Below are 26,756 nucleotides of genomic sequence, written 5' to 3'. Positions count from 1 at the left end.
TCCCAACAAAAATAAACAGGGTTTGATTTCAGTTTGTTTATTAGGTCCTGCCCTCCACCCTAGGAAATATCTCATCTTGCTTATCCCCTAAGCAGCTTTCTCTTCTCACTTCAGTATCCCTTCCAGGCCCCCGGCTGTGTAAACAGAAATTCAAGTTGTTCTAGTTAACTTGGGGGAAACCTCTGAGTGGCATTTCTTTATCGGGGCTCCGGCCCCATGTTCTTGTTTTAAAGACGTCTGCTGCACAGAAGGGAGGCTGGCGCTGGTGTTTCCAGAGATTATTAGCAGGTGCCTTTTGCCTCTTATTTCTGCCCAGGAGGCCAGCCCTGACTGTGTACCCTCTAATGAGGGAGGAACAACCCTCTATAGCAGGATTACATTTCAGCGACAAAATGCAATCAGACCTGAAGTCAGTCTGCAGACCCACCCGGAGGCTGCTGGTGGAGTGTTCCTGACAGCTCTTGGGCTGTGACAGGATGAACCACCTCCTGTAGGTGCAGAAACTCCTCTGGTGCAGAAACTGGCCACGCTGGGCTTCTACCTCAAAGTTTTCTTAGCCTATGTAAGAGTCAGTCTTTATACTCTTTATCAAGTTGGAAATGGAATGTTTCCTTGAACTTCTATCCATGAAGTGCTTAATCAACCCATAACAGATGCTTAATACAAAGATTAATAAGTTCTATTTCTGAGAAAGTCCGTCCTCTTTGCATGAAGTAGGAATCAGCCAGAAGTTACCATGTTTATCAGTTTGGTGAGATTTCTCTTGGTGGAACTCAGGGAAGTTTATAACTTCTCTATTAACTTGGAACCCTGTGTCATCACCTGTTCTTTCCAGTATGTTGAAGAAACCTGAAAGGCTCTTTTCACCTTTATAAAGGAGACCTGGACTCCTGTCCCAGAAATAGAATAAAATAAAGCAAAAATGGGACTTTCAAGAAAAGTCTTAAAACTGTGGTCTGATCTGCCTTTACAGCAGTTAAGACATTGTAGAGTTTGGGGTTTTTGAGCACAAGCCACCCGTTCTCCTTGCTTGGCCCTGCCATAAACCTTTCTCTGCTAAAAAAAAAAAAAAAGACATTATATGGAAGTAGGAGTCAGCCTATATGGCAACATTTGTCTCAGTTTTTTCTTTTTATATAAGTGAATTAAGAGCAGATGTTTTATTTATTAGAAGCTAAAAGTTGTAAGATAAAGTATGCAATTTTTGAGGTTAATAAAGTTTTTTTTGCATTTTTAGGCAAAAAACTCTAAACATTTGCTGATAAAATTACTGTGTATTAGATCTCTGTCTCAATGAAATTGCCTAGGCCACCTGCGTCTGTTTTTAATAAGACTTCAGTTGAGTTCCGCTTTTATATTCTTTTCCAGTCTGTGGAGGTCCAGCGAGCCAGCATGTTCAAAATCAGTCGTCCTCTTCTATGCCTGCAAATCTCTGTCCACTTCTTAGTGACCTGCTTGTTTATTTGCTCAGATTCCTTCTTCATTCTGATTTCTGTTTGTCTCCACTTTATGTAAAAAAAGTAAAAGCTGGTTTCTCAAACAGGAGGCACCCACGTTCCATTGATCCTCCATCGTGGAGTTTGTGCCCCGAATGTGCCCAACTTGGGATATAAAAATACAGAGGATGTCACAAGGCCAGGGATCACAGTGTCTTGTCAGCTAAGAGAAAATAAAGTATAAGGTAATAGTAGCATCTCATTCCTTTGTGGGAGTTATAGAGTATTTGTAATGCATTGTTACAGTCATAAGCCAAAATTTAAAAAAGCACTTCCTCTATACTTACCCAAGTCAGCCGTGTCAGTGGAAACACTTGGCTGCCTTTTTCAGTCTCTCTTCTAAGTCTTGTGTTACCCATAGTGTACCTGGTACCTTTCTCCACCTGCCTAAATGACTGCATGAAAGAGTTCTTTAAAATCCCTCAAACCTCACACTTAAACTGATTTGAAGTATAATATCACTAGCAGGGCCTGCAGTTTGCACAATTTTTTTCAAATCATTTGGCGCATCTGTTTTGAACTGAAATCACACAGAGCTGAGGACATCCTCTGGATCCAGGAGCATCATCTCCCTGAGGGCCTAGACCCCCACCTGCCTTATGCACCACTGCACCCCTGGCGTTTAGAACGGTGCTCTCTACAGCGATGTGCAGAGAGAACGAGCACCTGCTGCACAACTGCGCTGGATTGTTTTGCAGTGGGACTTACTCTGAGAGTAAGAGCTGCATTTACTTTCTTGGCCACGAGCACCCCAGAGTAAATTACTTTTCAGTTCTCTAAATAGTACGTTGGAGATTTGGAAGAACTGATGCAATTTCTAAAGCTGCCGAACTTCCTCCCCGGAAGCTACTCCCACACCAAGGCTCTGACTTCATGGCCATCACAACCAGAGTTAGAACCTGAACTATCTATGCAGGAACGTTGTCTCCTGGTAGAAATGGAGAAGTCCAACGGTAATGCAGATTCTAGTGGATTTTAGGTTTTAAAACCTTTCACAGAGCAAAGGGGGTGGGGAATCTGGAAATGCTTTCTTTTCATCATGGTCAGATTCAGAGCAAGGTCCTGAGCTACTACATCAGTGACTCCTGAAATAATTGGATTTTTATAGAGGAAGAAAACGACATGATTCTAGTATCCGGGTTTTACTGTTAATTAGCTTTATGGTGTAATTAGTAAAATAGCTCAAGAGTAAAAGCAAAGTGCAACTTTTAACAGCCTGGTAAGCCTCTTCTTATCTTAAAAAGAAGTAAGATAGCAAGGTTCAGACAGGTGGAGAGGTCAGCTCGAAAGGAGTTAACATTTCAAGGCCTTGCCACTTCTTCCTCAGCCCTTTCAGATAACCAGAATTGAGGAAAAGGAAAAAAGGGAAAAACCACTCTGAGTTTTCGAAACTCTATCACTGAAAGAGATCACATATTTTTATTGTAGTCAAACATGATGCAAGATAATATTGCTTCTTTTTGTGTGTGTGTGTGTTGTTGTTTTTTTTTTTTTATGGCTGTGTTGGGTCTTCGTTTCTGTGCAAGGGCTTTCTCTAGTTGCGGCAAGCGGGGGCTACTCTTCATCGCGGTGCGCGGGCCTCTCACTATCGCGGCCTCTCTTGTTGCGGAGCACAGGCTCCAGACGCGCAGGCTCAGTAATTGTGGCTCATGGGCCTAGCCGCTCTGCGGCATGTGGGATCTTCCCAGACCAGGGCTCGGACCCGTGTCCCCTGCATTGACAGGCGGATTCTCAACCACTGCACCACCAGGGAAGCCAATATTGCTTCTTTTTGAATCCAAAAATATAAGACATATGTCTGAGCGCTGCATGAGTTAAATGGCTGGCCTGCCTGAGGAGCTATGGGCATGAGTGCTCCAGGCTCCTGACACACGATGCTGAGAATGACGCAGCAGTAAACCTCCATCCTTTAGCAGGGAGGGACTTTGTTTCTGATAGAGGCCAAAAGTCATTTCAAGCCGATCTGATGGATAAGATAGAGGCCAGAGCTGAGGAAACCAAATACCAAAGCTGATCTAAACCAAGGAATGGCCATAAAATAGTGACCATCTTCCTTGCCTGTTTCAAAATGTGGCTCTGGATGTCATTGCAAAAGGAAAATTCCAAAGCTGTATGAAGCAGGGGCAATATCACTGGAGTACGTTTATAGCCCTCAACAATGACTACGTAGAAAGGGATCACATGTGTTTGGGTATGTAACTCCTGATGTGTTTGTTTTAAAAATAAACCTTATTATATTAGTGTCATACCTCATGTTTTCCTTGGAACATTCTTCTAGAATCCTCTTCCTTGAGAGAGAGAGGAGTGTTAAATAGAAATCTGCCTGAGAAGAACCACAAGTCCTCAATAACCACTGTATCTCCATTCCTTGATAGGATTGTGCAGATGTCTGATGCAGTCGGTTGAAGGGTAATCTACCTTTGAAGGCGAAGACCTTGAGCCCCAACAAATGTAAGGGGTAGGAAGTCTAAGCGCCCATTCTCCAGAGTCAGTGAGCAGTAACCACTTTTGTTTGTGTGGCCCAGATCCTTGCCCAGGAACATGGAGCTCTCAGGTTATCCCGCTGGGGACGAGGCAGGCAGACAATGTGCGGGGACTGTGGAGGTGTGTGTGGTTTCCATCCTGGCCCTGCCACTTCCTAGCCATGCGTTTTGGGCAAGTTACTTATTCTCCCTGTGCCTTGGTTTTCTGTGGAATTCAAATAACACCCTGTTCCATTGGCCTGTGGAGAGCATGTGGAATTGACTTGTGAAAATAGCTTGGTTAGGGTGGTCCAGTGGTTAAGACTCTGCTCTCACTGCCGAGGGTCCGGATTCAATCCCTGGTCGGGGAACTAGGATCTCACAAGCCATGTGGCACAGCCAAAAGAAGAAAAAAAAAATGCTTGGTTAGCACCATGCCCAGTACATAGTAGGCAGTCAGTAAGTGGAAGTTATGATTATCATTAGGTATTGAAGAATAAACCTAATGTCACTGTCAGCATAAGCAACCAGTTGGAGTGATGAATACCACAGTCAGAATGAAATGGACAGCCCACTCGATAACCAAATAGAAACTGTTTAGGTTACTTTTAGTTGGACAGTTCCCACATCTCTATTTCTGCATCGCTCTTCAACCTTAAAGCTTAAAATGCTTTTATATGGACTTTCAATTAGACTATGCTGTTTTCCCCCCAAAACTACAATGACTTCATTAGTTTATTATTTAGAACCACAAATTGTGTAGATTAGCCACCATGTCTCCCTGTAAACCAAGTCATTTCTAAAATTTTCTGACAGAGCTTTCTCAGATTGACCCAAATGTGCCATGGGAGGAAGTGGTCCATCCAAGAAAAGAAATGAGCGTGTAAGAAATAGGGGCACCGGCATTTGCAGCAACATGGATGCAACTAGAGATTATCATACTAAGTGAAGTCAGAGAAACATAAATATCATATGATCTCACTTACATGTGGAATCTAAAATATGGCACAAATGAACCTATCTACAAAACAGAAACAGACCCACAGACATAGAGATCAGACTTGTAGTTGCCAAGGGGGGCAGGGGGAGGGAGAGGGATGGACTGGGAGTTTGGGGTTGGTAGATGCAAACTATCATATTTAGAATGGATAAACAACAAGGTCCTAATGTATAGCACAGGGAACTATATTCAGTATCCTGTGATACACCATAACAGAAAAGAATATTAAAAAAGGATGTATAGGGACTTCCCTGGTGGCCCAGGGGTTAAGAATCCGCCTGCCAATGCAGGGGACACGGGTTCGATCCCTGGTCCAGGAAGATCCCACATACCATGGAGCAACTAAACCTGTGTGCCACAACTTCTGAGCCTGTGCTCTAGAGCCCGCGAGCCACAGCTACTGAGCCTGCGTGCCACAACTACTGGAGCCCACGCGCCTAGAGCCTGTGCTCCGCAACAAGAGAAGCCACTGCAGTGAGAAGCCCATGCACCACAGCAAAGACCCAACACAGCCAAAAATAAATTAAAAAAAAAAAGAAGGATGTATATATGTGTATAACTGAGTCACTTTGCTGTACAGCAGAGATTGACACAACATTGTAAATCAATTATACTTCAATTAAAAAAAAAAAAAAGGAAATAGGGGCACCGGGATCCATGTCAACTGAAATTCACAACATACTTTCAGGCATCTGTTTAGATCGCTGGCTTTTCAGATGAAATTTGGTCAAAAGAAAAGATGTTTCTATAAAGCCTCATTAACTAGAATCTAAGTAATAAAATCTAATCTAGTCTAATCTGAGCCACATAGCAGCCACCCCAGAAGAAATTAGTCAAGGCTTTTACAAAAAGGAGTCCTCATTTATTTCACATGAAAATTCCACAGAGTGGTGGCCAACCCATGTCTTAAATGTGGCTTTGTTTTAAAGCATGTTTGAAGAAACAAACTTTACTGTTATGAAATATATTGATATTGCGACTCAGACTGATCGGATGTGGAGATATCACGAAAACTGTTGCTGACTCTGAAATGGGGCTTGTCTTGGATTGAAGTCCACGTCCTCAAGCCAGCTGACCCTGACATAAAACGTCCAGTGCTAACCGTGGCTCAACCCTGGTCACACATTGGATCCAGCTTGGCCTCCATCTGAAAAAGCTGGATAGCCAAAAAGTTGTCCACTGTTCCAGAGAGGCCCAGGCACAATTGAGGCCACATGAAGGGGGCTCTGTGTATTCCTGGGAGGGTAAGAAAGGGAGCTGTTAGGTAGAGCTCAAGGCAAAGAATGTGGGCTTTGCAGTCAGATGGAACCAGGAGGAGATGCCGGCTCCACCGCCTACTGGCTTGGTTACATCAGGTTCCTTCCCCTCGCTGAACCTGAGTTTCCCCAAGAGTAGGATAGACAGCCCTACCTCAGAGAGTTGCCATGAGGCTGAACCATGGGAGGCTCTTGAGCACAGCGCCTGGATACCACGGATGCTCAGCAGATGCTAGTTCTCTTCTTCAGTGCTTGGCCCTAGATCCTTCTTTCAGGACCGTCCCTCTTGCCTCTACCACCTGCGTCCTCCGACCTCCAGTCTGTAAGGAGATCAGCTGTGAGAGTGCTGATCATGCAGGTCTTAGATCTTGCTGTGGTCCAGCTGAGCTCTGCACACGAGCCTAAACACTGGTTTTAGACTTCTGGGCAGACCTTGAGATACCTCATTCCTATAATCAGGTCCCTTTACAAGTTCTTTTTGGGGCCACTGGTCCCTTTTGCACTCTCTGCCACCTCCAGTGAGAGACTCATTCTTTCAGCCCCTGCTTTCAACCAGCGATTGATTGGCATCGGCCTCTGTGCTCTACCCACCCCTCCCCCACCCCCAGTTGTTTAAACCTGATAAGATAGCTTCCTGATCTGAAGTCAGAGTTAATTCCGTTGAAAATGAAGTGAAGTTGAAGGTGAGATGTTTCCACGGTAATCTGATGAGGAGAGCTTGAATGGAATAGAGCTAACTTGGTAGAAGCACCTGGAAGTTGGGTCCATGGTGGTCAGCCCCTCCCTGGAGGGGAAGAGCTTCGTTATGGCCCCTGAATCTCCCGGGGCCCCACTGATCAGACTCCAGCTCCACAGCTGTGTGCAGAGCCTGCTGCAGCATCTCTGTGCGGCTCCCATTGAATGGGTTTCACCGTTTCTTTGTCATATTGCTGCACTCGATTGAACTCTTAATCTTCATTGAATTCAGAAAAAGATTTATTTTTGTAACAAAATCAGGTGAGAAACTTCAGTTTCATCTAATATGTCGTCGAAGTTCTTGGTTCAACCTACTGCCTCCAAGACATCCAGAGTAGTTACTCTCCCTCTTTTATCATTTTATAAATACTCCTTGGGACAGTGATCTCATACAATTACTGGATGAGCAGTTGCATAGACACTACGTTATGCTGTAGCTCAGCATTTGCTCTCTGGCATGTCTTCTGTGGTTTAATTTTCTTGCAGACCATTGGAATTCTTCAGAGTGGGTCAGTAGCGTTCAGAAAGCACCACACCACATGACCAGGTTCTTTAGAACCAGGCTCAGACTAAGCTTTTCTCTTCATTTGTGTGTGTGTGTGTGTGTGTGTGTGTGTGCGCGTGCGCGCGTGTGTTGGGGATGGGAGGGGAGGTTGATAATGCATGCACATATCTATTTGAAATAATCATTGTAATATTGTTGCCTTATCAAGAGTAACTCATTCATTGCAAAAGAAAAGTTAAAGAGAAAAATTCACCCTTGATTCTAACAGTTACTGTTAACATTTTCATTTCTTTCCAGACAGTTTTAAATTTTCCTCTTTACGTGGTTGAGCTTATACTACACATGATGCATTTTAACAGCTGCACAATATTCTCTCCTATGATTGTATTGAGTCATTAAAATACCCCATATTGTTGGACACAGGTTTTTTTTTTCCCAATTTCTTGCTATTATAAATAATATTGTGATGAACATCTACGTAAACAACTTATTTTAGGCCTTTTCTGATTATTTCCTTGGGGTAGCTGACTAGAAATAGAATTATTGGATCAAAGAAGTATAATGTTTTTAAGGATACATGAGGGATACTGCCAGTTTTGCCTGTTACCCCACATTCTCACCACTGGTGACTAAAATGTGTTCCCTTTTACCTTGTTGAGCCCCAAATCAGTTCTATCCTAGAGGCAGCTTCATGGTCATGTTCACACAGAAAGGCTAAGAGTTTGAAGGTCAACTGCTGCAGCTCTGCTTGACCCGCTGGAGTATCTGGTTTGAAAAGGCTCGACCAGGTCCTTGACAGGCTCACCGGCTGTTTATCTGTTAAAGCAGGAAAGTGACTCATATATTGGAATTACCTCTGCATCACCTCCCATTGCAAGAAACAGGGTTGTCCTTCACACCTCCGCCCCCCTCACTGTCCATACCCTGACCGCTGTTTCTCAGTAATAGCTCTCAAACCTAGCCTTGCCTTTCCACCTCCATCACCTCTGCGTTAATCCAGGCCTGTAACACATCCCGGTGAACAGCGTCCCCATCTTCCTAACCCTGTTTAGTCTTCCACATTGTCATATTCCAGAGTTCTCTTCTTGAAGACAAAGCTGATAAGGCCCGTCCCCTCCACTGCAGGAAGGCTCTAAATCTGTCATTGTTCTTCAAGGCCCTTTACGATCTGATCCCAACTTCATCTCCAGCCATCCTGCCTGTGGCCCTCACACCCCTCACTGTCGTTCCAACATGGCAAACTGTTGGATGCACCACCGTCTACTTGCAGTGTCCTTCCTTCCAGCTTCTTTATCTTCTATTCATCCCTCGAAGTACAACTAAAGCATCAAATCCTGGGTGAAGCCTCTCGCAGTTCCCCCAGCAGACAGTTGCTTCACCCTCCGTGTTGTGTTGTCCAACTCCACGTTGACTTCACAGCACTGCTGCGTGGTACCTGGTGAGGAGTCCTGGTCGCCAGCCTGTCTCCACCACTTCTGCTCAGTCCTCTGGGTCAGGGTCCTGGTCCTGCCTTTTTTCCCATTGATGATAAAAGTTTGTAGAATAAGTGAATGAATGTCTTTATAATGTTTAACACATAATTACTATTTTTAATATCTTAATTTTATAGATAGTTTTAACTTCACAAATATTAGAATTGATTTAATATCTTAAGATGTAATAAGTGTTTTTGCCTAGATTTTAAGAAAATACAGACCAGTGCTTGGCCTTGACTTGAATTTCTTGTATTACGAAGTCCTCATCCTTTTTTTTTTTTACTTTATTTTATTTTATTTTATTTTTGTGGTTTGGGGGAAATTTGCCAAATATACCCTCTTTCCTGGCAAAGGAAATTTATATTTCCTTTTTTAAAATAAATTTATTTATTTTATTTATTTTTGGCTGTGTTGGGTCTTCGTTGCTGCACACGGGCTTTCTCTAGTTGTGGTGAGAGGGGGCTACTCTTCGTTGCGGTGTGTGGGCTTCTCATTGCAGTGGCTTCTCTTTGTTGTGGAGCGCGGGCTTCAGTAGTTGCAGCACACGGGCTCAGCAGCTGTGGCTCACGGGCTCTAGAGCACAGGCTCAGTAGTTGTGACGCATGGGCTTAGTTGCATATGGGATCTTCCCGGACCAGGGCTCGAACCCCTGTCCCCTGCATTTGCAGGTGGATTCTTAGCCACTGCACCACCAGGGACGCCCCCTCATCCTTTCTGTGCCTCTTTCTCATTCCCTTCCTCCTCTTCTCTAAGAAGAGAACTGGCAAAATGCCTGTGGGAGGAAAAGCACAGGAGAAGGTGATGGACAAGATAGGGTGGGGAGTGTAACCTTCTCTTCTCCCAGGTCCTTGCACAGTAATACGTACTCAAATTTTATGCAGTGACATTGGTCCATCATGTGAGCTGTTACAAGGTTTATGTGAAATATGATCAGTAGTATTGCCTTATGAAGAAATGCTTCCTTTCATAAAGAATTCTCTGCATAATAGACTCTAGATTTGATGGCAAATCTAATGTCCTCAATGACGTGTTGGCTCAAGGTCAGTATATTACTTGAATTAAGTTCATTACATGATTTCTACTCATCCATTTGACATGTACATTTTGGGCATCTTAATGAAGTCACCTCCTCTAAGGATTTCAGATTAGCAAAAACTTCTACCACGAGTTTAGTGTGAAAGCCTCCAAGTGAGTTTTTAAGGTTAACATTCAGTGCACCAGAACCCTTTCTGTGGAACACTCACAAATACAGTGAAGTACATTTTTAAATAGATATTGAAAAAGAATTTCTGCTTACAACTAGAACTTTCTGTGATTGCTTAATAGCCCTTGCTGAACATCAAGCAACAGTAATGAGAGAAATAATGAAAATGCATTGGGAAACAGATTATGCATTTTAACACTAGACATAGAGTCCTTTCCATGCTTACTTATAACACTCCACAATGGACCAAGACACACCTTTGGAAACACAAAATCCTGTAGTCATAGGACATTATTAGTGCCATTTAGTCAGGGGCATATACTTGAGTAATTGGTAAGAAGAAAATGTGGATTCCAAAGACAGATATTTCTGCCTGTGACCCTCCTCTGGAAAAGCTCAACAGGAAGCTTCATGCTAGGTCTTTACAGAGTGGTTCCAGCCGCCCGGGAGCGCTTGGCTACAGAGGCTGGGGTCCTGACGCCCTGCATATAGATGTTCCTCATTGCCCCTCAGGCATTGTGGGTTCTGTCCTTTGTGCCCGGGCAGTGAATACTGCCCCTCTCAGAGCTTCCAAGGTGCCTTCCAGGGAGAAGACACCACTTCTTTCCCAAGGAACTTTCCTTCCAGATGCCTTTATAGTTTTTCATTTACTAGTGACCAGTGGTGAATGGAGCTGCCCATAGAATCTGAGCATAAAATTTCCCCAGCTTTGTAGGGTCATCCAGTTATCGGCCTGGCCGGTGACAGGGAGGGGCTGCCCGACCCCCATCCCGTGTTTCTCCATTGATTGGCCCCATCGCTGCTTCGCTGGGCATTGGGCCTCACTCTGAGCTCTAGAGGGAATGTGAGCACTAGTAAGTTCAGAGAAACCAGGAGAAGGTGTTGAATCAAAGAGAAAGGAACTTTCAAGGAAAAGGTTGGGAGAGGGAAGATGAGAGGATGGTAGGGGAGAACGGAGAAAAAAGACAAGCAGAATGTGTTAAGCTGTAAATTCTTTTTTTTTTTTTTAAATGAACCCTTTTTTGTTTTGTTTTTAATTTTATTTATTTATTTATGGCTGTGTTGGGTCTTCGTTTCTGTGCGAGGGCTTCCTCTAGTTGCGGCAAGTGGGGGCCACTCTTCATCACGATGCGCGGGCCTCTCACCATCGCGGCCTCTCTTGTTGCGGAGCACAGGCTGCAGACGCACAGGCTCAGTAGTTGTGGCACACGGGCCTAGTCGCTCCACGGCATGTGGGATCTTCCCAGACCAGGGCTCGAACCCGTGTCCCCTGCATTGGCAGGCAGATTCTCAACCACTGCGCTACCAGGGAAGCCCTGTAAATTCTTATACATAAAAAATAGCTCTTAAAAATATATTGTTCTTGGGCTTCCCTGGTGGCGCAGTGGTTGAGAATCTGCCTGCCAATGCAGGGGACACGGGTTCGAGCCCTGGTCTGGGAAGATCCCACATGCCACGGAGCAACTAAGCCCATGAGCCACAATTACTGAGCCTGCGCGTCTGGAGCCTGTGCTCCGCAACAGGAGAGGCCGCGATGGTGAGAGGCCCACGCACGGCGATGAAGAGTGGCCCCCACTTGCCGCAATTAGAGAAAGCCCTTGCACAGAAACGAAGACCCAACACAGCCATAAATAAATAAATAAATAAATAAATTAAATAAAATTAATTAATAATATATATATATATATATTGTTCTCAAAAAACATAGTTTGCTGGGGGAAAAAATGTATTGAAATGAAGTGAGGTTGTTTTTGAAGTAGGAATGTCCTGGTTACTGAGAGGGAAATCCATCCAGCATCCCTGAAAAATGAAGGAAATGGTTCTCTCAATGCTGTTTCCCTTCTGGGAGAGCACAGGAGACCTGCCAGTTCCCTGCAACAGACCACTGTCATTCCTTATCATTCCCCTGCATCATTTACACAGAGATTAACTGGAGATGGGAATTTCTTCAGTTGTTTCTATAAGTATACTCAGCTGGACTTTTTCCCTCTTTCCATGGAACAAAACCTGTGATCCTGTCTCCCTACCTATCTGTATTTCAGTTTTAGTTTCTTCATGTGCTGTGTTCAACAGCCATGCGATGATTAAGTTTGTATATTTTGCAATGACAGTCTAATGACTCTTGGCCAACGGGTATCATTCCCAGCTGGTTGTTATAGTTACCACCTGTGTCAGCCTTAGTGGCCCTTGATCAGGTTCAGGCCACAAGATGAGAGTTCAGAGGCTTCTGCTGAGCAGAGGAAAACAACAGTAGGGACTGGGGAGGCGGAAGTTTTACCCAATTCTGGGAATCCCAGAGCATGTTGCGATTGTGTAGAGCTTTTCCCCTTCATGTCTCAAGTATGATGAGAAATTGTGTTTGTCACACGGAGCGACTCCACCATGTGCCGTTCTTTTCACTAGAGGACACAATCCCAAAGAAGGTGGTGTGCCACTTCAGCGGGAAGGCCTACGCTGATGAGGAGCGCTGGGACATTGACAGCTGCACACACTGCTACTGCCTGCAGGGCCAGACCCTCTGCTCGACCGTCAGCTGCCCGCCGCTGCCCTGCGTCGAGCCCATCAACGTGGAAGGGAGCTGCTGCCCAATGTGCCCAGGTATCTAAGCCACTGCCCTGCCACTTTCCAAGCTGTGATGTTGATTGAAGAGGAAGCTAGGACAGACTCAGAACCTCCCCCACCCGTCCCTTAGCTCCTGTGGCCCAAAAAGAGACCTGGCGGGTAACTTGAGAGCCTGTGACCATCTAGGTGAGTGCCTGATTTTTGGTTCCATGCCAGTATTGCTCTCTTCTGACTTGCATTCTCTAAACGTTAAGTGTCAGGCCTTATGGGTGTAACAGACCTGTGAATGACACCTGCCGTGTCCGAGTAGCACAGTTTTAGCGCAGTGTTGGACGAGCCTAGCGGAAAAGGTCCATCATCGGACACAGTAGGGAATACACTTAACAGCTGTTCTAAGGTGAATATCTATCAGAACCAGAATGGAAGAGCTGCATTTAAAGAATACGAAGCTGGTCCCATCTTTCTTCAGTTCATCAGTTCCAGTAGTACCCAGGCCACCCCATGCAGCCTTCTCCCAAGCCCTCCCGTGAACTTTCCATCTCTTCCCACCTAGACCCGAACCACGGAGCACGCCCCCAGCTGGCTGTTGCAGAATCACATGCCTACGTCTGTCCCCACATTCCACCCTTCATGTCAGCTCAGTAATCCGCCTCCCAGTTTCAAACCTAAGTCCCCCACAGCTGCCCAGATCCTCCCCAAGGCCTTCTCCTGGTTTCCATGTCTGTGTCTCCTGCCGAAACAGCTCCTTTGTTTTCTGCCCCTCGTTCCCAGCAATGCAGGACCTGAGCCCGCGGCAGGACAGCCTCTGGGCAGCGTTCCAGATCTAAAGCCCTGAACACACAGACTTCACAGGCAGTCCAGACCACACAGACCAAAGGGAGGGCTCACTCTAGGAGCCCAGAGAGGTCCTGAGCAAGTCAAGAGCCCCTCCATCTTCACCTCGATTCTGTGTTTTCTTGCAGCATTGTGTTAGAGACTCTTGCTCCATGCAGCACAGTGGGCTAGGAGTCAGGGCAACTTAGAAGGGCATCTACACCGTGCACTTGTAAAATGGGATAGCCAGTTAAACCCGAAGAGTTTCACTGAGCTCTGCATACATTTGCCTTTTGTTTAGCTGTTGTGCAAACTAGCCCTAATGGGCATGTCTAAAAATGTCCATTTATCCCCTAAAAAGGATGGGATATTCTGCCAGGTCAGGAGGCTGAGTCCTTTTCAGATCTCTTATTGGGTGCTTTTCACAGTTTAGTCTCCTTGGCCTTGTTTAAGGTGTAAATTGAAAGTCACAAGTTCACTTCTGTGATGTTGTATCCCTCGGTGTCCACATAGGGAAAAAACAAAATCATTAAGTGTTTTGCACGAGAAGAATGAGGAAAAACATGTATTTCTCATTGGAGTTGCTTTATCTATTACATTTCACCTGTTTCACAAGTTTCATACCAGTTTTCCTAGTAATATGCCTTGAGCAGTTCAAATGGTGAAACTTGATCTTATTTATTCAAGATTCATTTCGTGCCTACCCTATGCAAGCACTGCTCGAGGCCCTGGGGAGACAAGGGTGAATCCAACAAGTCCCCGTCCACACAGCTGATGGTTTCGTAGGGAGAGACAGGCAGCACATAAGTAAACAGTAAATAGCGCACAAGATGAGGATAAGGGTCACAGAGAAAACACATAGCGAGGCCAGGGTGGGGGAGGAGGGGCTAGGCAGAAGAGGAGACAGGATGTTCTGATAATCCAGGAATGCCTCACTGATCAGATGACATTTATAAAGGGACCCAGGAGAGTGGCAGGAATCATGGGGTAGAAGCAGAATCTCTGTGGTATAGGCAAGACAAAAGCCCAGGGGGTGGGAACATGCCATGAATGTTCAGAGAGAAGCAGGGAGGTTGTGTGGATGTGACCCCATGAGCAGGGAGGGTAACTAGAGGAAAGCAGAGAAGTAGCCGTGTGCCAAAACACGAGATCTCATGAGCGATTTTAGAATTGTATTGGGCAAGATAGAAACTCTGGAGGGTTTTGAGCAGAGGAGTGATGGGACGTGACGTGCAGGAGTGGAAGCAGAGAGGCCAGTGATGCAGGTGAGAGCTGAGTGTGGATTGGACCAGGGCAGTAGCTGTGGAGGTGGGAGAAGTGGTTGGGTTCTGATTCTAGTGAAAGGGTAGAATCCATAGGACTTGAACGTGATGTAAGGAGTGAGAGAAAGAGAGATGCCAAGGACAACTATAATGTTTTTGACTAAAACATGGAGTTGCAGCTCTGGTGTAAAATCAGTTTGGTTTGGGGAGTTTTTAGTTGGAAATCTCCATTGGACATCTAAGTGGAGATAATGAATAGACAGTGAATCTGTCTGATCTGGAGTTCAGGAGAGAAATGGGAGATGGATCTATAAACTTGAACGTTGTCAGCCACAGGTGGTTTTTAAGCCTTGAGACCGGACAAGGTCACTCAAGGAATGAGTGGATATAGGGAGGAAAAGGGAGCCTGGGACTGAGCCCAGGAACCCTCCAACTTTGGGGTCTGGGCAGGTGGGGAGGGATTGGCAGAGGAAACAGAGCATGAGCCCCTGCCACCCGGGAAGCAACTGAGAGAGCTATGACCTGGGAGCCACATGGAGAGAGGGCAGGAGGAGTGCTGTTGGGTGACATCAGGTGAGAAGCAGGGACTGACTGCTGTGCACTCAGCGTTGTCCTAGTCGTCGTGACGAGAGCCATTTCCGTACGGTGGTGGCGGCAAAATCTACTTAGAGTGGTTTCTAGAGAGAAGGGGAGGAGGTGAATTGGAGACAACCATTACACAGCCCAGCTACAGACCACGAGCGCTAAGTTCACAGATAGGATTTTCCTGTAGAGTAGAGGGGGGTCTTGGAGGCTTTCACTGAAGGATTGAGCTAGACCTTGAAAAACAGTGGGTTCCCTTAATTGGAGTGAAAGGGTGATCTGACCAAAGACCCTGAGACAGAAAGGTCAAGGCCAAATGCCCCTGGAATAGGGAGTTCTAGTAGCGGGAAATAAGGACAGAGAAGATGACTTTGGTCAAGATTCTTAGGGCCTTAATTGTCAATTGGAGAGGTAGATTTTGTCCTTTGTCCTTCGTGGCTCATTTTTGAGCAGATGAAACACAAGATCATGGAGGTGCTTTGGGGAGCCAAACAGTGATCTGTAGGAGGACTGAAGCAGGGAGAGACCAGAAGCCAGGACAGCTGTGACTTGCACTGTAGACGTCCCAGGTGTGTGATGATTAGGACCCAAATTCAGGTGATGGCGACAGGAATGGAGGGAAAGATCCACTCTCCTCGGTTGCGAGTTTAATAGAGGAAAGAGTGTAGGTTTCACTAACATCCTGCTCATACCTAGAGATTTCTCCAACGACTTCTCAGTCAGCATTTACTGTTGGATTGGAATTTAATTTCTGTTAAGTCCCCCTTCTGCTTCTGATGTATTATTCATGAATCCTTTCTCCATCTTATCTCACCAAATTTTGCAGTCAGGCAAGCTCTGCCACCTTACATTTGATTAAGTGTGGCCCGCCAGGAAGCCTGGATTCCTGTCCTGTTTTTCTCCTGGGCCCTCTGAAGTTTCAGGTTGCCGATTCTCACCTGGAAAGCCCAAGCTACCTGGCTTTGTCCCCTATGCACATCAGCTAGCGTTCTGAATAGCCTCACCTTTACAAAGCACTTTCCCCCTGTGCCATCTTTGGATACAAGTACCAGACCTGTGAACTGATTCGCTGGTTAGTACTTGTCCCATTTTATAGAAAACTGAGGGTCAGAAAAGTTAAGTGAATTATCCAAAGCCATGCAGCTAGTTAGCAGACGACCCAGGAGTCCCCAGTCCTAAGTTGACTTATGGTTCCATCTCCCAGAAAATGGTGTCCTCACCTTGTAAGCCCCAAGCACCCTGCCCCATATCCAGAAAACGACATTTTAAGGAGGGTGGCTCTTACAATGGGCCAGGTGCCTCTGACTGTAAAATACATCCCCAGTAAGTTGTCTTAGGTTCCTCTGAAGTTCAGGTCAAATCTGACCCCAGCTGTAATTCTTTAATTGTGACCAAGTGGCCCGTGATCTATGCCACCTAGCCAGGTAAAGTTTTGTGTCACTCCCCTGGCCCTGTCATCCACAATGCCAGCAGCTTTATAAAGGGCTCTTGTAGTAAATGCCGGAAGGGTTCTATTTTAGAGTTGGGGTTGAATGCAGTCTTTGGCCATGGCAGGCCTGGGCCTAGGCATGGAAACATAGCGGCACCCACACTTCTTTTTGTTTCTTCAGTTTTTTTGCTGAAAGATTTATCCTTTTTGGCAAAACTGCTCAGAGGTGGCTTCCCTCTTAAGTTCACATCAAAGGGAAATGACACTCTCCCCTTAGACTTGAGGGCTCTGAACTAGAGCTTTGAGTATTTTATGATAAAGGAGGTGTGGGTAGATTTTAATCAGAGCCGAACTGAGTTTAGTGGAGCAAACTGTTCCAGAGGACAGGCCATGAGCTGCCAGTCGGTGAGAAGTAACTCATCATGAGAGGCCCATGAGGGCAGGACTGGTCCTGCTCACAACTGTATCCCCCAAACTTAGGCCAGTGCCTGCCACATAGGAAATACTTGGGAAATATTTGCTGAACAATGGTGATTAAGTAATCACTGAGTAAGACATCCTCCTCCATCCTAGGTAGATCCTTCCAACTTTCCCCTCTGTTGCCAAGGAGAGCCTTTCTAAGCACCTGTGGGAAGAGAACTCACACTGTCAAGTCTGTGTTGTTTGTAGGGTTTCACTGAAATCTACCCGTAGGCAGGTATGAGGCACAAGAATTTCAAAGCTGCTTGCCTGCTGCTGTCACTCTGGAAAGACCCTGAGCTGAACTGAATTGACCCCAGCCCTGGGGGTCTCCGCAGAGGAGGTCTTTGCTGCTTAGCTGCTGACATTCACAGGTTTTCCGCATGGATCTCATGTTAGCCTTTTCTCCCGAGGCCTCAGAAGGCAGTGGCAGGTCAGCCCCTGTTGTGATAGGAAAGCTCAAGGCTGTGCGCTGTACCACACAGGGCAGGGGCTCAGGATGCCCTGGCACTGAAAGATGTCACGTAAATGTCAAGGGGGTTTTCTTCCCAAATTCCTCCAGGAAATTGGTATCACATTATCGAGATGTCTCAGTGGGCGAGCTGAACGCCATCCCTACACACACCCACACCAGAACCACCCAGCCCGGACCTATTGAGTCAGGACCTGTGAGCGTCAGCACATTTTATAAGCTCCTCAGGTGATGCAGATATGACAGGAAAGTTTGCAATCACTAGTTTATACTCAGACCCCTGCTTCTGTGAATGAAAATGTTTTCAATAACTTTTTTTAATTCTAGAGTTTTTAGACACCTATTGAACCTTTCAAAACTCTAAGAGTGTCTAGTTCTTGCCGTGTTTGAGGTCTTATAATTTAAGTAAGAAAAGCTAAAGCCAAAGTGACTTTATTCTTAGGGGCAATAGGAAGACCTGGGCTTTGGAATCACAGAACTGGATTGGAAGCCCAGCTCTGCTGGTTCCTGCGTGCATAATCTTGGGCAATTTCTTAACATCTTAGCATTTATTTCCCTGGCAGGTGCTCAGTTAACTCACAGTGGAAGTTTAGCACATACTCTATTCTCTATCACTCTTCCCTTCTCTCAGATTTATCCTTTTTAAAGTTCACTTCTTGAAAGGCTGGTAACTTTGGGATAGACAGTGATCACTGTGAGCAGAGAGGATTTTCTTTTAACTTATATAACGTATTTCATGCATTTTATTTTGGACTAAATTAGGCTGTATATTAGTGAGTATTTCGTATTACCAATGTTGGGTAACCTTATTATAAAAATCAGTTAATAATATGGCAGGCCGTGTCCAAGAAGTACATGATTGAGGCTGACTTCTGTTGTTATATTTTGAAAACAGAGATTCTTAAGAATTACTTCTTTTAAAAGTTGGCTAATTATTGTTAGCCAGATGAAGTAGGGATATACAGATATTTATGTAGGAACCAAGGAAAGCTTTGGATTTTCTCACTGGTCCCTTTAGAACTTGGCTTCAAAAAAAAAAAAAAAATCCTGATATTGGAGATTAATGAATATCATTCTTCTCAGTTTTGTTTCATGTTGTAGTATCTTGTTGACCAAAGTGTCTGTATGATCGAGTTAGGTAATATTAATATGTTTACTCAAGATCAGTTTCCAATCTACATGGTTCCAGGAATAACATAGTAGACATTTAAGACTTAAATCGGGCAGCCCCTCATGAGCTCTGCCAATATCCATTCCCATTGAGGGGAAGGGAGTGGAGGGGAAATGAATAAAGAATGGAAGATGCTTTAACTTTTTCACTTCCTGTGACATATTTCATATAAATGATTCAACACTCATTTATTAAAGAGCAAGTTATTAAAGTATAATTTAGTAGATGGAAAGTAAAAGAAATCCTTTCATTTCAGCCAGTGACCATCAGCTTGCATGAATCTGTAGAGCCAACAGCATTTGTCATGAAAAAGCAGAGCTTCTGACCCAGGTGGAGGAGTAATCTTCTCCCGTCTTTTTAAATGGTTATAGGACATGTTTCCCACCCCTACAAAGCTAGTAACTCTCTAGCATTAATGATGTCAAGGTGGAAACTGGATCTTTCATGTCCCAGGACATGTTGTGTTGTACTGAATGCACCGTCCATTTGGATTGAGGAGACAAGTCAACAATAAGGAGCCCATCCATCATCTCTTATGAAAAATGTCCCCTTCTTTTAGAAATGTATGTCCCGGAACCAACCAATATACCCATTGAGAAGACAAATCATCGTGGAGAGATTGACCTGGAGGTTCCCCTGTGGCCCACACCTAGTGAAAATGACATTATCCATATCCCCAGAGGTAAGTGCCAAAGTCAGTTGAGATCGGTCTAGTCTTGTGTATGGTTTACTTTTTTTTTTTTTTTAATTTTCAAAACTTCTTTTGGGTAACCTTTTAAAATACGTGCCCAAGTAAGTTCAAGTAACCACTCCAAGAAAGACCTGCTTGGCTGTAACATATTTAACAACCCAGGATAATGAAATAAGTCTGCAGGTAAGTGGGTAAAATGCCTCTTTTCTGGTCCCACATGCTCAGAGGCTTAATGATGATGGAAAGAAATATGTCCCTGGTCATAAGAGCTTCTTGGTATCTGGAATTTCTAAGCCATCTCTCAAAGGTATGTGTGTGAATAAACTTTGTAAGCAGAGTAATAATAAATTACTCACTTGTCCCTGTGGATTCTGCACTAAGCATTTATGCCATTAGGTTACCCTCTACTTCCAGGTAGTTTTCACTCCATGAGGAGTTCAGTTTATTACTAATGTGTTGATTTTTCCACTCATCCGGCTTAGTCCATGTGGTTTTTTTTTTTTCCCCTTGCTCTGTCCTTTTAGTCGTGTGTAATAGAGATGTTATTCTGCCTCTCAGCAGCTAAGTGGTAAAGCAAGGCCAAGTTCCTGTCAATCTTGCCTTCTCTCTAAAAGTAGTCTTCTTGATCAAAAGAGTATAAGCTTGCTCTTAGTCATGACTCAGTACTGCCTCCTGTCTACTCCAAGGACATTTTCAAAATCACTGTTAGACTGTTTTTATATTTCTTTTGGAAGAAGCAGTATTCATTGCTTGAGAGATTAATGGTCTGTTACGCTAGATATTGTGTTATGCTTGGATCAAGCCAGATGACCAGAGCACCAGATTCCTGGACCCATGTTTTGGCTCCTTATATAATTGCTGACTGAACGGTGCTTCAGCATTATGTTTACAGTCATTCAGTCAACAAATATTAGTGCCTACTCTGTGCCACATACTGATCTGGATGCTGAGCTTTAGTCATAAGAATAGCCATATTTATTATGTTACATTGAGGACTCTGTATTACATAATATTTCTGTTATAAAGACCCTGAGGAGAAATTTCTTCATATTATCAGTAGCAAGAAAATTTATGATTCTCCTAAGCAACTGATTTGTTTTAATCTTAAAGACATTGTGAATCTTATTGATGTTGCTTATTTCCATTTTTGCTTTGGCTGCTAGGAAGCTTAAAGCTAATCTTATGGTCTGCTTTTTGCATCAAAACAGAATTTAAGGACTAAATTTTGTAACAGACCTCAACTGAAGCTTCATTTTCCTTTCCCCAAGATCTTCCTTAATTTACTTTTTAATCTTCTTATATGACATATATTCCTAAAATCACTTCCAATATCATTTGGAATGTGGGAAGGTGAAAATTCATTCTTTATTCATTGTGTTTTTGAAACCTGAATTCATCAATAAAATGTTACTTTTACCTTTGGCAATTAGAAACTACTCTTTTTTTTGGCCGCACCGCACGGCTTCCGGGATCTTAGTTCCCTGGCCAGGGATGAAACCCGCGCCCTCAGCAGTGAAAGTGCAGACGGGGTCCTACCTACTGGACCACCAGGGAACTCCCCCCTTTGGCATTTTTCTTGATGCTGATAAATATGTTCCCTTTTTTCCCCCCCTTCCTATAAAGTATTACCATCTACACTGTCTAAAATAACTAGGAAGGGTCTCTTCTTCCCGTCCCCCCCAAATACACACAGAAGGATATTAATTAAAATCTGAGTTTTAAACTATAGACAGTATTAACATCACAAAGCTGTGCCACTTCATGAGCTGAGTTTCCAAAACAATTTAAAAGCAAGTCCTTTTGATTGCATGTGTTCTGCATCTTTCGCTAACCTGGTCTTTGATGCATTTAAAGACATCCTGACTACAGTGGTTTATTTGAAACAAAATAAAAGAAAAATAAGGAAATCTTCAGAGAGTGCTCCTGATTGGTATCTATTTAAATTTGTTATCTCTGTCTGCAGTGTTCATTGCAAGAATGATGATTTAAAGGAAAAGACCATCATTTATAAGAGCAAAATTAAACGTCCCTTGTACAATAACTAAGGCAGGAAAATGATCCAATAGGTCCAGTGAGTTTTCAAGTTTATGAAAAGTACAGCATTTTTGCTTAGAGCTCAGTAAACCAGAATATTAACCAAAAGACCAAGCTCTTGATTCTGGCTTGGTTTTTATGGGTACACTACTAATTAGTCTTATCTAGTACACTACTAAGTAGAAGCATATACTTTGTCCTAGTCTCCTATTTGTTAGTAAACAGGGAGCTAAGCTGATGTTTCTGCTTCAAAATCTTAGAAGACCATAAAGGTTAACATTAATCAAAATATTTTCAGTAGTCTAATTTTAGTCACTTTTTAAAAAAATGTTTTTTAATTTTTTTATTTACTTATTATTTTTGGTTGCATTGGGCCTTTGTTGCTGCGCACGGGCTTTCTCTAGTTGCGGTGAGCGGGGGCTACTCTTCGTTGCAGTGCACGGGCTTCTCATTGTGGTGGCTTCTCTTGTTGTGGAGCACGGGCTCTAGGTGCGCGGGCTTCAGTAGTTGTGGCACACGGGCTCTGGAGCACAGGCTCAGTAGTTGTGGCGCATGGCCCTAGTTGCTCCATGGCATGTGGGATCTTCCTGGACCAGGGCTTGAACCCATGTCCCATGCATTGGCAGGCGGGTTCTTAACCACTGCGCCACCAGGGAAGCCCTAGTCACTTTTTTTTAAAGTTTACGTAAGAATTTTCTTTTCTTTACTAGCTAGAATCAGCATCATCCTGCCCAATTACTAAACCTTCTCATCCTAATATTTTCTTTTTTACATCCATCCCTAAGAGCTCTGCCCTCTCATAAGAGCTCTTTGGATCCACATTAGACTTTAATCATGTTTTAGCCTTAAAGTACTAGGAAGCAATAAAACCACGTTGCTGATCTCTATTTGCAATGTAATTAAAATAATCCTTAAAAATTCTGGTTTAGGTAATAAATGCTTGTAATTTTTTTTTCTTCTAGACGTGGGTCCCCTCCAGGTAGATTACAGAGATAATAACAGGCTGCACTCAGGAGAAGATTCTTCGCTGGACTCCATTGCCTCAGTTGTGGTTCCCATAATAATAGGCCTCTCTATTATTATAGCATTCCTGTTCATCAATCAGAAGAAACAGTGGATACCACTGCTTTGCTGGTATCGAACACCAACTAAGGTACTGTACTGACAAAGTTTCAGCCTCTTAAACAATCAAACTAGGAAAGTTTGTATGTTTAGATTTCCTTAGTTGCTTGATATCTTCTCTATTAGCCAGTGAAATGTTTACTTTGCTCTTCATAGCTTCAAATGCACATCAAGCTGTGGTGATCAAGATATATAGTATTTGCCCTGGGCTAGATGGCTGGATCAAGTCTCCATCAGTTAATGAATCCTGACCGTTCACAGATCCAATTTCCTGGATTTACTTTAAAGTTTTCAAATAAGCAGATACCCCTGGACTGATTCCTAAGTGATTGTTGTTTATATTAGAAATTAAAACTTGGTCACTTGGTATTTCTCAATCATCTATCAACTTAGAATTGGGAGAGGAAGAAAAAAAATCACAAGGTTAGGGAGATAACACACAGAAGAGGGCAAGAGGAGAGCTAAAAGATCATGACAATGTACAAAAGTCCAAAGGACAGGCAGATGTGTCAAAGGCAGGCAGAAAGGGGAAAGGTAGCAAACGATGAAGAGATTGTGTGAAATAATACCAGACAAGGTGGACAGAGTCAGATTTCATATTGCAGGGGAAAGAATATGTGTTTGTTGTCAATACAAATGCAAAGGGCCTCAATCTGCCTATTTTAAAAATCAGGAAATAATTCATTTTCATGAAGGGAAATAAATCATAATTCCTTTGAACACTAACTCTACCTTTTGCAGTTTGGTTTTTACTAAAGAAAAAAGTATACAACCTTAAGAATTGAAAACAGCCAATTTATAATCCAGATAATACTTTCATGTAAAATTTCTGTCAGATGGTTATCCTACCTCTGATTTTCTTACAACAAATATGTAAATTGCCTCTGTGCTGGGCACATGCTGGGTCAGGATACAGGGCTGCACAAGACACAGTCCCTACCTGCAAAGCTGGGGAGAGAGCCGCTCATAGTGTGTATGGCTGGATATAGACAGACTGGCCCAACCTGGGATGCTGATTTTACAGCCTGATAAGAAATGGTCCGTTTATCTTAAAATCTGCCTATCTGGTACCTTCCACTTGTCTTTGAACCCTCTTAAGCACTAGTCTGTACTTCAAGGATTTGAAAATAATTATGTCACTTCCATATTTTCTCAGTCCCTTCATCCCCTCCGTTTGACGTAAGTTATTGACATTTCACCCTTAAACACAGTTTGTCAGTATCCCTCATAAGAGTACAGTTGGCAGCACTTCCTTGGCGGTCCAGTGGTTAAGGCTCCACACTTCCACTGCAGGGGGGGGGCACAGGCTGGATCCCTGGTTTGGGGAGCTAAGATACCACGTGCCATGCAGCGCAGCCACACACAAAAAAAAGTATAGTTGGCACCAGAGCAGGATGTGAACCCACATAGTCTGCCCATCCGTGTGCGGTGATGCTGTTTTCTCACTTGAATGAGGTACTAAATATCTGTTGATCTGAGATAGATATGTAAAGCAGCTAATTCTTTGTGGTTCTTTTTCCTCCTCCCATTAAATAGCCTTCTTCTTTAAATAATCAGCTGGTATCTGTGGACTGCAAGAAAGGAACCCGAGTCCAGGTGGACGGTTCCCAGAGAATGCTGAGAATCGCAGAACCAGACGCCAGATTCAGTGGCTTCTACAGCATGCAAAAACAGAACCACCTACAGGCAGACAATTTCTACCAAACGGTGTGAAGAGAGGCAGTGTGGATGAGGTTTTGAAAGACAGAAAAACGACTCAATCTGCTCTTAAACTAGAATTCGTGCACTTGCTTAGTGGATTGTTTTGGATTGTGACTTGATGATGTACAGCGCTGAGGACTTCCTGGGCTGGGCTCTGTCGACAGCAGTGTGCAGAACAAGCATTCCCACTCTTCCTCAAGATAACTGACCAAGTGTTGTCTTAGAACCAAAGGTTTTAAAGTTGCTGAGATATATTTGCTTGTAATATAGCTGTAGAGATACTTGGGGACGGGGACAGTGAGTTTGGTCGGGGCGAATGGGTGGGAGGGTGGTGATGGGAAGACAAATTGGTCAGCTTGGCTTGCGGAGAAATCCAGTCCAGTGGCCCAGAGGATATTTTTTTTCCTGTTGCTCTGAAGACTTGCACTGGTTGCTGCAAAGCTCAGGCCTGAGTGAGCAGGAAAACAAAAAGGCCTTGCGATCCAGCTGCCATAACCACCTTAGACTACCAGACGAGCACATCAGACCCTTTTGATAGCCAACCCAGGCCTAAAGCCACATGCTTCTTTTATATACAGTCACAGCTGCAGTAGGTGGTGAGGAAGCAAGAGAAATGGGGTAGCGACGTTTCTCTAAAGCGGGTGATTAAGGATATATACAGTTATACTTTTTGCTGCTTTCTTTTTCTTCCAAGCCAATCAGCCAGTTCCTAGCAGAGTCAGCAAATGAATAAAACCTGAGTCGTTTCTTGATGTGAGCACTGGAGCTTTTCTGACAGCAGCGTGGCAGGAAGGAGAAGAGGGTGAAGGACACCAGGCATTTCCAGGGGCTATACTTCCTTGTTTGTTGTTGCTTTCTTCTGTTCTGTTGGTTGTTCATAGTTTTCGTTGAAGCTCTAGCTTAAGAAGAAGCTTTTTTTAAAAAAAAAGACTTTGTTTGGGGATCTTTTTTTCCTTATTATATACTGATTCTACAAAATAGAAACTACTTCATTTTAATTGTATATTATTCAAGCACCTTTGTTGAAGCTCAAAAAAAAAATTATGCCTCTTTAAACTTTAGCAATTATAGGAATATTTATGTAACTATCTTATGCTTCAGAAAAACAAAAGTATTTGTGTGCATGTGTATATAATATATATGCATATATATTTATACACATACAATTTATGTTTTCCTGTTGAATGTATTTTTATGAGATTTTAACCACAACAAAAACAAACAGGCATTCCATATCAGTGCTTTTGATCACTTAAATTTTTGATTAACACAAAGTCTCAATCTACTTGCAGTTTAATTGGGAAGAGAAACGTGTGAGTGTTGGGTGTATGTGTGTTTGTGTGTGTATGCACACGCCTTGAGCAGTCAGCATCGTACCTGCTATGGAGAAGGTATTCCTTTATTAAAATCTTCCTCATTTGGATTTGCTTTTGGTTTTCAATTTGCTCACTAGCCAGAGACCTTGATGGCAGTTTATCTGCATCACTAATCAGCTCCTGGATTTTTTTTTTTTTTTCTTTCAAACAACTGTTTGAAACAACTACTGGAATATTGTCCATAATAAGCTGGAAGTTTGTTGTAGTTTGCCTCAGATATAACTGACTGTATACTATAGTGTTAACTTTTCAAACAGCTCTTAGCACTTTTATACTAATTACCCATTTGTTGCATTGATTTTTCTTTTTAAAATGCTTGTTGTGAAAGACACAGATACCCAGTATGCTTAATGTGAAAAGAAAATGTGTTCTGTTTTGTAAAGGAACTTTCAAGTATTGTTGTAAATACTTGGACAGAGGTTGCTGAACTTTAAAAAAAATTAATTTATTATTATAATGACCTAATTTATTAATCTGAAGATTAACCATTTCTTTTGTCTTAGAATATCAAAAAAAAAAGGAAAAGAAAAAGGTGTTCTAGCTGTTTGCATCAAAGAAAAAAAGATTTATTATCAAGGGGCAATATTTTTATCTCCAAAATAAATTTGTTAATGATGTTACCAAAATAGACTTACATCAGCCTGATTAGTATAAATTTTTGTTGACAATTAATCCATTCCTGGCATAAAAAGTCTATCAAAAAATTGTAAATGCTTGCTTTTTGTTTTTTCAATCATGGCCATATTATGAAAATACTAACAGGATATAGGACAAGGTGTAAATTTTTTTTATTATTTTAAAGATTTGATTTATTCTGAGTGCTATATCTATTACTCTTTTACTTTGGTTCCTGTTGTGCTCTGTAAAAGAAAAATATAATTTCCTGAAGAATAAAATAGATATATGGCACTTGGAGTGCACTATAGTTCTACAGTTTGTTTTGTTTTCT

At 43.2% G+C, this 26,756-nt stretch overlaps 1 protein-coding gene across 2 annotated transcripts in view; it reads left to right on the top strand.

Moving 5' to 3' along the window:
- The window catches only part of CRIM1 (cysteine rich transmembrane BMP regulator 1), a 207,022-nt gene extending 180,290 nt beyond the window's left edge, over positions 1–26,732 (top strand). For both annotated transcript variants that reach the window (XM_057558112.1, XM_057558111.1), the window contains 4 exons: positions 12,537–12,731; positions 19,443–19,565; positions 22,571–22,761; positions 24,267–26,732. In XM_057558112.1, the coding sequence (XP_057414095.1) occupies positions 12,537–12,731; positions 19,443–19,565; positions 22,571–22,761; positions 24,267–24,443 (686 nt within the window). In that variant the 3' untranslated portion in view covers positions 24,444–26,732. The remainder of the gene's footprint in view (positions 1–12,536; positions 12,732–19,442; positions 19,566–22,570; positions 22,762–24,266) is intronic.
- Positions 26,733–26,756: the final 24 nt, after the last annotated feature.

The sequence above is a fragment of the Balaenoptera acutorostrata genome, chromosome 12 (genome assembly GCF_949987535.1).
Source record: "Balaenoptera acutorostrata chromosome 12, mBalAcu1.1, whole genome shotgun sequence".
NCBI lineage: Eukaryota > Metazoa > Chordata > Mammalia > Artiodactyla > Balaenopteridae > Balaenoptera > Balaenoptera acutorostrata.
Note: the sequence above shows the minus strand (reverse complement) of the source record. Positions and strands in the feature narration are given on the sequence as shown.